We start from the raw sequence: 12,108 nt of genomic DNA, 5'->3' as shown, positions 1-12,108 counted from the left end.
GATGCTGGCAAGGGGACACTGAATGAAACAATCTTCCATTTATTATAAAAGCAGGCATCACGCAGCAGTGCGAGTCAGTTAGCAAAGGCAGAGCGCACAACATTTAACGAGTAGAGATAAAACCAGAGTAAGCAAGAACTTCCAAGAGAGGAGAGGGCCAGAGCATGGAGAGAATAAGTAGCAACAGGAGCTACTTGGAGAAGAGGGTTCCGCGCAGATCTGCTGGTTCACTTGGGGAACACAGTGACCACGTCGTAGCCTTCAGGTGGGGTGACCCACTCTCGGGTGTGCTTTTCACAGTAGATCTGATCTTCCACAAAGAAATGGCCCTTCTGTTTCAGGTTTGTACCACAGTCGGTGCATACATAGCACTCGGGGTGGCGGTAATGGTTCCGCAGCTTCACAAACACACCAACAATGCTGGTGCCACATTTGTCACACATGGGCAGCTTCTGAGCATTTCCAATTGATGCGGCCACTTTGGTGACCGGAGCCTTAACACTCCTAAATCCCGAGGGCTTGTTGGGATCCCCTTTCTCCTCAGATTCCAGGATTTCCTGAAAAACCAGGAATGAAGTGGACTGTTTTGGGGGCTCATTTAATTCCTGCTTCTCCTGAAGCATCTTGTAAACTTCAGATTCTTTGTCGATAACCAGTCCACTTGGAGACTGAAAATGCTCTAAGACTCTGCCATTTGTCTCTGGCCCACTGGCCATCGTCTTTGACTCCAAGGCACTGTTGAAGTTGGAAATGTTTTCAGAAGAGTAGAGGCCGGAGGGGTGGTTGTACTGGTTTGTGATGATCCTGGCGCCAGAGCTGGAGGCAGGCGAGACAGTGAAGGGCATGGCACTCTGGTTGTGGGCGCTTCCTATGTGTTGGACTTCTTGTGGCTCAGGGGCTAAATTCATCTTGTACGGATGACATTTCTCTTCCTCTGTCACTAGAGACCAGACTTTATTTTCAGATCTGGATACTGTGAGAGTCGTGTTGTCTACACAGCCCTTGATTTTGTTCTGAGCTTCCAAGTGCGTCATATTACTGGTGTTTTCCCCATTGATGGCTATGATTGTATCTCCAATATACAAATTAGCTATAGCAGCCTTGCTTCTAGGAGTGACCTGGGAAATGGCAAGAGGCTGCTCGAAGTCCTTGTCCCCAACGAGGCAGAAGCCCCATGGCCCTGGGCCCTGGAGGACTATTTGCTGGATGGTCATGGCACAGCAATGGCAAGGGGCGACCCACTGGGACAGACACAGCAAGACCCAGCTGGGCTCTCTGGGCTTCCCAGTCAGCTATCCCAGTTTTCAATGATAGCCTTGCTGGGTAAAGCAGTCTTGGTTGTAGGTTCTTGCTTTTTATCACTTTGAATATTTCATGCCAATCTCTTTTGGCCTGAAATGTTTCTGGTGAGAAATCAACTGACAGTCTAATGGGAGCCCCCTTGTAGGTAACTGTCTTTCTGTTGCAGCTTTTAAGATTCTCTCTTCGCTTTTAACTTTTGCATTTTAATTATTATGTGTCTTGTGGGTCTCTTTGGGTTTATCTTGTTTGGGACTCTCTATGCTTCCTGGACTTGTGTGTCTTCTACCGACACTAGGTTAGAAGTTTTTGGTCATTATTTCTTCAAATAGGTTCTTGATCCCTTGCTCTCTCTTCTGTTACTCCTATGATGTAAATGTTAATACACTTCATGTTGTCCCAAAGGTCCTTTAAACTATCTTCATTCTTTTTAATATTTTTCTTTTTGCTGCTCTGATTGTTTAGTTTTCTACCTTGTTTTCCAAATCACTGATTTGATCCTCTGCCACATCCAACCTACTGTTTATTCCTTCCAGTGTATTATTGATGTCAGATATTGTATTCTTCACTTATGACTCATCCTTTTTCATGGTTTCTATGCCCCTTTAATGCTATTGCAGTTCTCACAAAGTTCTTTGAGCATCCTTATAACCATTACTTTGAACTTCATATCTGATAAATTGCTTCTTTCCATTTTATCTAGCTGTTTTTCTGAAGAGTCTTCCTGTTTTTTCATTTGGAGCCTGTTTATTTGTCTCCCTATGTTGGCTGCCTCTTTGTGTTTGTTTCTGTGTATTTGGTAGATCTGCTATGACTCTCATTCCTTGTAGTGTGGCCTTACATATTAGGTGTCCTGTGGGATCTAGTGGCACATTCCCTTTGATCATTTGAACTGGGTGCTCTATGAAGTCCCTTGTGTGGGTGATGTGGGCCCTTCTGTTGTGACTGAGTGTTGATTTATAGTCACCTCTTTGCACATGGGACTGACCCTCAAGCTGGCCGACTGTGAGGCTCAACCCTGAATGCAATGTGTGAGCTGCTGTGTAGGTGCTGACCACACAAAGTAGAATTAACTTCACCAGGGGTTTGTGCCTTCTGAGATTTCCTTTTGGATATACTGCTTGTGAAGCTTATTGGATCCTGCTCTGATGTTTTCTAACACTGGCCTCGTGGTGCGTCAGTTCTGGGCCTCTTGGGAGGGACTCTGGAACAAACCAGTGTCAGACACTATCTGTGTCTAGCCCTTGGCCATCTATTTGGAGTTACAAGTGATCCACAGTTTGTGGCTGCCTCTTCTGAGTTTGGATGCTCATGGGAAGACCACACTGTGCACCAAGGCTGGCTTTTTCCAGCTCCAAGCTTAGTGGCGTGTCAGCAAAAGCCCAAGTCACCCTGAGATCTGCCTCCATCTGTGGGCTACGTATTAGGTTCAGTCATTAAAAGAGCCTCTGGAGTTGGGTAGATGGGGCTAGTGGATCTCCCATGAGAGGGAAGTGCTGCTGGTCAAGCTTCAGGGAAGGTGGTGAGTGTAGTCCCCACCCCAGAGCCCCAGGACTCTGTCCCAAATTTTGTCCTGACTTTGGCAGAGTGGAACCACTAGGGGTCAGGCAAGTGGTACATCTGAGGCCCAGATGTTGGGTCTGCCAGAACACAGGAAAATGGTCCTATCAGATCTCCCATGAAGGGGAAGCACCAGTCAGGATCAAAGGAACGTAGGGGAACTGGCCCCTATCACAACACCAGAGAACTCAGTCACTGAGAGTCCCTGAGTCTGCCCAGACCTCTGCACCCAAGCTAAGGCAGCTGACTCCTCATCGGGGCTTAAACTTTGCAAGGTTGGGAGGAGAGGGGTCCAGAGGGTGGGACAATTCCTTTCCCTGAGTCTGATGCTGCTTGGAAGATCATGCTCCACCCAAGAAAGATGGCATCTGCCGTCTGGAAGAGGGCCTAAGCACAGAGGTCCTGGTAGCTGTCCCCTTAGCTCCCTTCCTAGAGCCACAAACCCTAGACTCTCCTCACACAACTCTAAGTCTTCTCCGCCAGAGCCCAGGGTGAGTGACTGCAAACAAAATTTTATACGTTGGGCTTTTAAGAGGGTGATCTGTGGAGCCAGATATTATGTGGGTACCTCTTCCTGGCTCTTGTGCCCTGGGCCCCACACTTCTCAGGGGAAATTCCCACTGAAGTATTACTCTGCAACATCAACTGCCACTGTGGGAGTAGAGCCAGCCCTTGTCACATCTTTGTCCTTTCTACCAGTCTCAATGTGGCTTCTTTAGTAAAACCTTGGTTATAAGACTCCTCCTCAGTTAGACTTCAGTTGGTTATTCAGGATGGTTGTTCTTTAATTTAACTGTAAATCCAGTTTGGTCCTGGGAGGAGGTAAGTATAGCTTCCACCTACTTGCTGCCATGTTGAAAAACCCATAGAATAATTTCTAATATTCCCCAATTCTATGTTTTGATTTGTCTAAGTGAAAGTCCAGAAGTACAGGAAGTAGGTGTGAATCAAGTCTCCTAGATATGGAAGGCAAGGAATTTGAGCCCTTTGCAGAGTTTTAGTGTTGTCAAAGTTCATAGCCTGAGTGGTATCATGAGAGATACCACTGTATATCTCTCAGGGAGAGGTAGGAAAAGATGCCAGAACAGATGAACTGAGACAGAGCCTCAGGGCTTAGACCACTTTCTTTGGTGTTGCAACTTTGTAGGCAATGGAGACACACTGAAAGGCTTTTTTGTATTTTTTTTGTTATGGTAAAAATTACATAAATTTTACCCTTTTCACTATTTTTACTTGTAAATTTTAATGGCATTGAGTACACTCACACTGTTGTGCAACCACCAACACCATCCATCTCTGGAACTTACTCTTCTTCCCAAAATGAAATTGTGTCACCATTCAACACTAAATCCCCATTCGCTTTCCCCCAGCCCCTGGCAACTCCCATTCTACTCTCTGACTCTATGAATTTGACTATTCTACGTACTTCATATAGGCATAATCACACAGTATTTTTCCTTTGTGATTGGCTTACTTTACTCATTATAATGTCCTCAAGGCTTATCCATATTGTAGCATGTGTCAGAATGTCCTTCCTTCCTGAATAATATTCTGTTGTATGTATAGACCATATTTTGTTTATCCACTCTTTTGTCAATGGACACTTGGGTTGTTTTTACATTTTAACTATTCAGAATAATACTGCTGTGAACATGGGCATACAAAATATCTGCTTGAACTGAATGGTTTTGAGTAGAATCCTGGTTAGACCAGATTTTTCTTTTAGAAAGACCCTCTAATAGTGCAGAAAATGATGGTGGTGGTGATGGTGATGATGATGATGATGATAATGATGATAACAAGAAACATTTAATGGGTGCTTAATAAGTGTCAGGTACTGTCCCAAGTGCTTGACCTATATTAACTCTTGTAATCCTCATCCCACCCTCAGTCTTACTCCTCTGAGGTAGATACTGTTATAGCCTCCACTTTACTTATGAACAAATGGAGAGCAGTTAAAGAACCTGCCCGAAGTTGCACAGATAGCTGAAGACAGAGTGTAATCGAGCCCAGAAAGTCTGCCTGCAGTCCCTGGCCACTCATACTGCAGCCCTTTACCTCTATAGACTGGGAGAGATGAGTTATGTAATGGAAACCATATGCAAGGCAGCTGGAAAAATCTAGGCAGGGGCTGACAAGAGCTGTGAGGTGAACTCAGGAATCAGTGAAGGATGAGCATGAGGGGAGAGACTGGAGGGGTTGGGCAGAGCAAGCTCCAGGGAGAGAATGACCACAGAGGTAAAGATGGCAAAGGAATGTGAAGTAATGGACAGCTTTTGAACTTGATATCGAAGAGTGGTGCCATTCACTAGGAGAGCATGGGTAAACCAGAAAGTTAAAGGGAAACTAATGCTTTTATTTGGGATCTGCTGAATCTGAGTTGCCCATAGCACATTCATATAGAGGTATCCAATAAGCCGTCCAATTCCGTTCAGTTTGAGGCACGGACGGGGAAGTCATTAGCGTGTCTGTGGATCATGTGTGTAAAATGAAAAGAAGGTGGAAACTGAAACCAAGGGACTGGAGAGCCACAAAGCCAGGGCAGAGGGCATCCATTTGACATGACAACATGGAGAGAGGGGATGAGACTTCATTGCATTGCCCCATGTGCCATTTACCACCATGTTCCTATTTGGGGGAACTGCAGTGATTGGGGGCTGGGTTAACAAGGAAGAGATGGCAGACATTTGGAGAGGAGTGTCAGAAGGGTAGGAAGACATGGAAGCAAGGTAGGAGAAAATTTCTGGGAGGATGGTGTCAAATGCATCACAGAGATCAAACAAAAAGGGCCTGAAAGATGTCCACTGACTTTTGCGTTACAAAGAGCCATTCTGCAGAAGAGGTAGAAGCAGGAATCAGATTGCCTTGCACTGGGGCATGACAAAGAGGTGCAGAGAGTACATGCGTGCAGCGTGTGGAGAAGCACACTGGGAGGAGTGGGAACAGCCAGTATTCTGTGGGGCCCAGGGCCTCTGGAGGGTTACTGGGGAACACAGAGCACGATCGCCACTGAGGGCAAGGAACTGGTGCCGAGAGAAACCAGGCCAGCCAGCGGGACCAGGCCTGGGAGGTCAGGGAATGTGGCAATGAGTTGCATGGTGCAAGCATGAGCCTTCTGTGGAGGGACACCCTGGGGCAGAAGAGCTGGGAAGCATGGCCATCTGTTCACTGGGCAGAGATAGTGGGAAAGTTTTTTTGTTTTTTGTTTTTCTTTTTCCTGAGACATTATAGCAAAGGTGAGTGGCAGCTGCAGGTATTACACTGACCTGAGCTGTCAAAGTCTCTCCAGGTTGCTCTCGCATACAGTTGGAGATCCCGTGGCTACAACCAGCCACAGCCCTTGGAAACATGCTGCAAAAAGTCTGGAAATGAAAATGCTCAACGTTAATCTAGACACAGTGAAGCTGGTACAGTCACACCTTGGAAATGGCAAATTGCTTTTGGAAGTCATTTGACAATAGGTTTAAAGTCATAGGTCATACCCATTGATTCAATGAAGTTAGTTCTGGGAATTTACCCTCGGGATAAGTTAATGAAAAAGCATACATACATACCATGTGCTTGTGGCATATTATTTACAATGTTATTTTTAAAAGCACATGCAGCTAATGGTATGGAAACTAGTTAAGTAAATTATGGAACATATGCTCAATGGATGGAATATTATGAGGTCATTAAAATTATAATTATGAACCTTATAGCTACACAGAAAGATGATTATGATAGTAAATGGGGAATCAATTTTAAAATTGTACACGTACTCTAATTACAATGATGTGAAACATGCTTTTCCATATAAATTCACTACAATATAATTCCTAAAAATGATACTCACTATTGGTTGGGGATAATGGTAAGATTATGGGCGATTTTTTTTTTCTTTCTTCATTTGTAAAACTCCCTTTGATTCCTGGCACTGTCATTCTGATTAGAACAACAAACAAGTAGACTTATGTGTTATTAATTATTGTTCTACTGTAAAAAGAACAAAATGAATTTTTCCCCTCAGCACTAGAGTCCAGTAAGATGGATTTTACGTGATGCAGTGATTCCATTAGAAGCCCCTCCCATATTATGTGGAGACTGAGTGTCAACAGTAATGGGTGCCTCTTCCTGATCACTATTCTTCCCATGTGGATGCAGCACATGGCCAGTGTAGCTTTCCTTCCACTGGGCACGTCTCCAGCAGAGCCCACCAACACACTCTCATTTGCTACCACAGCCTTCTCATCCAACTCTCAGAGTGGAACAGTCCTGAACATGCTGTTTGGGGGTCTATCTCTTAATGTTTGTCTTCCTCTATTTTGAGTTAAATTTTTTTTTAATAACATTTAGAGAGTTTAATAATGGTTGTTAAAAAATATTTTCATGGTTGAAAGCTTTTCTGAACAAAAGGGTTTTTTGAGCCATATGCTAGCCAGAGAAGGAGCGGGTTCTGGGGTGTGCAGTCTAAACCCCCAGGAGCAGGGATAATGAAGAAGGCATGCCTCCCATTCTGGGGTTGAGAGGCTCTTTTAACATTCTGCAGACAAAAGATGTAAGCCATTTTGAAAGAAGTTACATTGGCTTAGACATGGGGGTGGGAGAAGGTGAAGGGGTGCTAGTTCTGGGACAGGAACCGTGTCTGTGAGGAAGAAGTGTGTGCTCCCTTGGAGTAGTTGTGAGCAACAGTCCAGAAAGTTTACTTTGTAACCAGGAAGTGGAGGCGCCTGGTGATAGGTGGCACCTGGGTATTCTATTTAGCTAATTGCAAAAATAGCCCCCTTAAAGTTGATTCAAAGTTCTAGCATTCACTTAGAAATGTGAGCAGTCTTCTTGGCGTTCCCCTGCAGTTGTTAACTGATTAACCCCTCTTGTCTCTTCCTTTCACCCTCTGGCCTGCTGTACTTTTATTTAGGGCATATCAGAATTTTTTCCTTGTTAGGGTTCACAACATTAATATAAATGTTCATTTTGACGTGGCAACTGGAAGTCAAATAGTAGCCATTCTATATTAGGGGCAGGGCAGCGTGAGGTGTAAGCAATGGATACCATACTTTTTTATGCAAGAATTTTCCTTCATTAGAAGCTGTTGCTAAGACAGGGTGTATTATGACTTCGGTGTCTAGTCTTCTCAAACAACTTACCCTTGATTAACAGGAACTAACTTAATGTGTAAGGTAATTAATGGTAAGTTGAAATATACATATAAAAAAGTTGGAATTCAAAGACTGGCTCCAATAGATGGATTTAAAGATACAGTCAATATGTCAGATGCTTTCAAGATGCATTACAATGTACATGAATTCCCAAACTGAATTTAAGAAAGGGGCAGGAATCCCATCCTCTTCTGCCTTTCTTTTCATTTAGTTGCTTATTCAGTTGTAAACTGCTCCATCTTGTGGTTAAACAGAAAACTAATCACTAGAATCTGGACGCTGTCATTTTCACAGAGGAAACTTTGTATTCTCTCCTGTTATAAAAGTTATGAATAAGTTTTAAGCAACTCAAGCCATATATAAAAGAATAAAGTAAAAAATTATCAATAATTTCATTGTGTAGAGAGATCTATGTACATGTAAATTTTAAAAGTCAAATATAAGCACATTTTATGTGCATTTCTTTTACGTAAAAGAAAGTTATCATAGGCCCTTTTTCACTTCAAATGAATCACTGTCTCAACACAATTCAGGAATGAGAGCCACTCAGTTTTACATTATGTTAGCAGATTAGAATAAAAACTCAAAACATTTTCAAAGAAATTAGGGTAACCACAATCTCCTTGGGCCTTAGCTTCTTGATCTGTTCAAGGGGGTGGATGTCAGGGGTGGATGCACACCAGTGGGACCCTGAAACCCACTACCAGACCTTCTATGGTCTTACACTAGTTCACATCCTTATGTGGCCTCCCTGGGGAAACATTTGGTTTGCAAAGTTTGATTACATGTTCCTAAGTTCTCCACTTGAGACAGTAAGATTCCTACTGATGCTTTTCTCAGGATGAAAGGCCCGATAAAACAGGAGGTGAGGTGAAATGAATGTGCCTCTTTAAACACTACCTGAGGGTCAGGACTCACTTTCTCCTCCAAGAGGTTTTGACTTTGTGGGTCAACACTGGTAAGACCTATTCACCAAGGATCTGTCCCTTTCAGAAACTCCGCTAGGTATTTCACCTAAGTTCTCTAAGTGATCCACAGAACTCTGCAAAGTAGGGATACTGTCTCCATTTTTCAGACCAGAAAGCAGAGGCCCGGTGAAAGCAGTCATGCTTTCCTGAGCACGTGTCAGGCCTCCCCAACCTCAGAGCCCTGTGAGATGTGAGCAGGGACGCTCCCCTGGCCAAGTTTCGGCTCTGAGCCCAACCTCACAGGTGAGGTCCCTGCCTCTGCCCGGGTCGTGCCCTCAGCTCTGAGTCATTATCACACTTACAGCCACTTTCCAGCGGGACTTAACTGCCTTCTAATTGTTTTTTGTGTTTGTTACAGTTCTCTATTTAGACTGTAAGCATGATGGTGAAAAAACTATTTTTTGTAACCCTTAGGGGAAATGCAGTCAGGTTTCCTCACCCGGATGTCTGGGTAACTGTGACTTGGCAGTATTCACTTAGCCTTCAGAATGGGCCTCCATGTGCAGAATCACACTCCCTTACAGATACCTGGGAACCCTGCCGGCTTTGTGTACATTGAGTATGCAAGGGAGTCAGGACTTCCCGCAGTGGGACACGTGGCTTGCGGTAAGGGCGGACTGCCCCACCCCTGAATAAAAGCGTGTCAGTCATCCCCATGGCTCTGTGTGTTTGAGGTCAGCCATCTGGTTTCAGTGGAAGCTTCTGGAATCCAATGTGGTCCCAGCTGTCAAGAACCAGTTTGAGACAGAGGAGTGAGTTCCTGGCATGTTTTGGAAGAACACTGAGAGATGGAGTGAGTTGCGAAGTGGGGCTGATGTGGAGTGTTTCCTTCTGAGCAGAGGGCAGAAGCAGAGGCCTGCATAAAAGTGAAGGAAGCAGAGGGCGCTGAGTTGGGAGTGTCTCATCCTTGACACCCAAGGCACTGCTACCTTCCTCCAGGGTGGCTCTTGAACTCTTTCCTCTGTAGGTTAGATGCCCATCCAAGAAATTCCCTTTTTCAGTTTAAAAATAGTGCAAGTTTTGGGCTTTTGCTACTTGCAACCAAGAGAGTTCTCTTATAATTTAATACCACTGACTGACATGAAATACTCAGCTTCATTTACTTTATTAAACACCACTATGGAAAAAAAATCTTCCTTCCACCATTTCCTCCCCTCACTTCAAAGAAGTAATATTCTGAAATTATGAGAGAAATTCCACTTACTAGTGGGGAAACAGTTTGCTCCACAAGTTATGATGGTGTCCTCCGTGGAGAGGATATGCAGTGCTGCTACTAGGAAGTTTGGTATTAACCTTTCATTCTTGGCAAGGAAAGACCTCACCCTGAAGCTGGACGCCTGGGGAGGTTTCAGTCTTGCTTAGAAGTACAATTAAGTCTTGGGAAAATGAAAAGAATAAATTTGAAGTTCTCACGAACAATTTTCATAGAAGACCCAGAAGTGGCCCTAACTTTTGTTAGAGCTTAAGTAGCAGGGAATTAAGGAAAAGTAATACATAAATTTACCACTTTCACAACAGGGTCTCCTACCTTCCTTAAAAAAAAAAAAAAAAATTCCTAGAAGGAACTCTTCTGGTCTATGTTAATAACCTTGGTAAATGTTTCATGACTAAAAATCAAGTAACAAAAGGCACTAACACAGCAAAGTTACATTATGATCTTTGTATTTTATTGTGGTAACAGTGCCTGTCTGAAAGGTGAGGCCTTGTTTAAAATGTTGGTTTTATTACACTATTATTCAGGTATGGTGCAGCCAACAGATCAGGAGACAACTGCCACTGAAAAGTTCTTCACAGTGGAGGAGCCCACCACACGTGCAGGGCCACACAAGAAGCACCAGGGCTGGCGAGGAGGCAGAGGGAGCACGCAGAAAACTCTGGGGAGACCTTCGGCTGTTGGTTCCAAGGCATGAGACACAGAAGGCAGGACAAGCAGGCTCAGAACAGCTAGTGTGAATAATTTCAGTGGGCTCTGGGGCACGGGCGCTGTCCCAAGCTGTCTGGAACCAGGCCTTGAGGTGATTGGAGTAGATGGATGGTGGCCTGGAGTGTAAAAGTCTGATAAAGGAAGTAGTTTGGGCTCTGGACACTGCAGTAGTTGGTTTGCACGTGAAAGGCACACCAGCAGCCATCTCTAGGAAGTGACTAACCCTGAGAGGGCCACTCCCTCACGAGTCAGCCAGAGACACATGGTCAACACAGGCCTTCACTCCATAAATCATGACCTTTGTTTTCTAATTCTAAAGAAATACTACCTGTGGTTCCCTTGTTTTTGATATAACATTAATTGTATTGATTAGTTTTAAAAGCTAATGGCCTGTGTTGAAGGAAAAGTAACAGCGATATGAAGTGAATTCTTTTAAAAATTTTATCACATTTTGCACCTCAGTAATTTATATTTTCTGTGAAATGCTAGAAAAAATACTTTTGCTAGAAAAAAGATTTTGCTCAGTGTTGAAGTTCAGTAGTTTTTACAGCTTGGTGTTCAAAGATTACTTGCAATTTTTAGGAATGAATTTATTGTATTTAACCAAAGGCTTAGAATAAATTCTGCAGCCCACAAGTTGTTCACCAAAGAAGGTGGCAGTAATTGTTGCAAGATGATTTGATGATAGCAATTTTTATTTTTATGGTTCTTTTCCTGTTAATTTCATGGAATGTTACAGCCTTTCTGTTAATGGCACTTGACTTCAATTTTTATAAAATACCACATACTGATCCTTCCTTATGTTTGTAAGTTCCTCACTGGTTGCTGCCTACTGTGGTTCCGATGGCTTTGTGAGAGGCTGAGTGCATTCAGTGTCTGGGGGGCTTCCTGAATTGAGTCTACCCTACGTGTTTTACTAGATATGGAAACACTTAGTCTACAACATTAAATTACTCAAAAATTTTTATCATGTTTTGTTTTTTCTGTAGTCAAGTCAATGAACAGTGCTAAAAGAGGAGGAAAAACATGGAACAGCTGTCATTCTTTCAAGGAAACCACCTTTTACATCATCATCTCTATTTCTTCCCTAACTTTTGGATTACTGTCTGCTTTTGTTTAACCAAATGACAGAGGTCAAGGAAAGATTTTTGATGAGAATCAAAACCAACATTTACAGAGCACTTCCTATGGGCTACATTGCTCACATGGACTTCAGCGG

General features: G+C 43.5%; 1 protein-coding gene and 1 non-coding gene across 2 annotated transcripts; both read right to left on the bottom strand.

Annotated features, from left to right (window-relative positions):
- Nucleotides 1–227: 227 nt before the first annotated feature.
- Nucleotides 228–1,214, bottom strand: LOC129080113 (PDZ and LIM domain protein 1-like). Its single transcript, XM_054585357.1, has one exon. It carries the CDS (start codon nucleotides 1,212–1,214, stop codon nucleotides 228–230), a length of 987 nt encoding a protein of 328 aa, XP_054441332.1.
- A 4,868-nt stretch (nucleotides 1,215–6,082) lies between these two features.
- LOC129081001 (small nucleolar RNA SNORA44) lies at nucleotides 6,083–6,213 on the bottom strand. The gene has a single exon (XR_008530253.1). It is a non-coding gene; the product is annotated as a small nucleolar RNA SNORA44 (small nucleolar RNA).
- Nucleotides 6,214–12,108: the final 5,895 nt, after the last annotated feature.

Source organism: Pteronotus mesoamericanus, unplaced genomic scaffold, assembly GCF_021234165.1.
Source record: "Pteronotus mesoamericanus isolate MK-2021 breed Mesoamerican mustached bat unplaced genomic scaffold, CSHL_Meso_final contig_121, whole genome shotgun sequence".
Lineage (NCBI taxonomy): Eukaryota > Metazoa > Chordata > Mammalia > Chiroptera > Mormoopidae > Pteronotus > Pteronotus mesoamericanus.
This window is presented reverse-complemented; position numbering and strand designations above follow the sequence as displayed.

Coding starts and splice junctions, on each gene's coding strand:
- LOC129080113 (XM_054585357.1), bottom strand. CDS start 1,214: ATGACCATCCAGCAAATAGTCCTCCAGGGCCCAGGGCCATGGGGCTTC.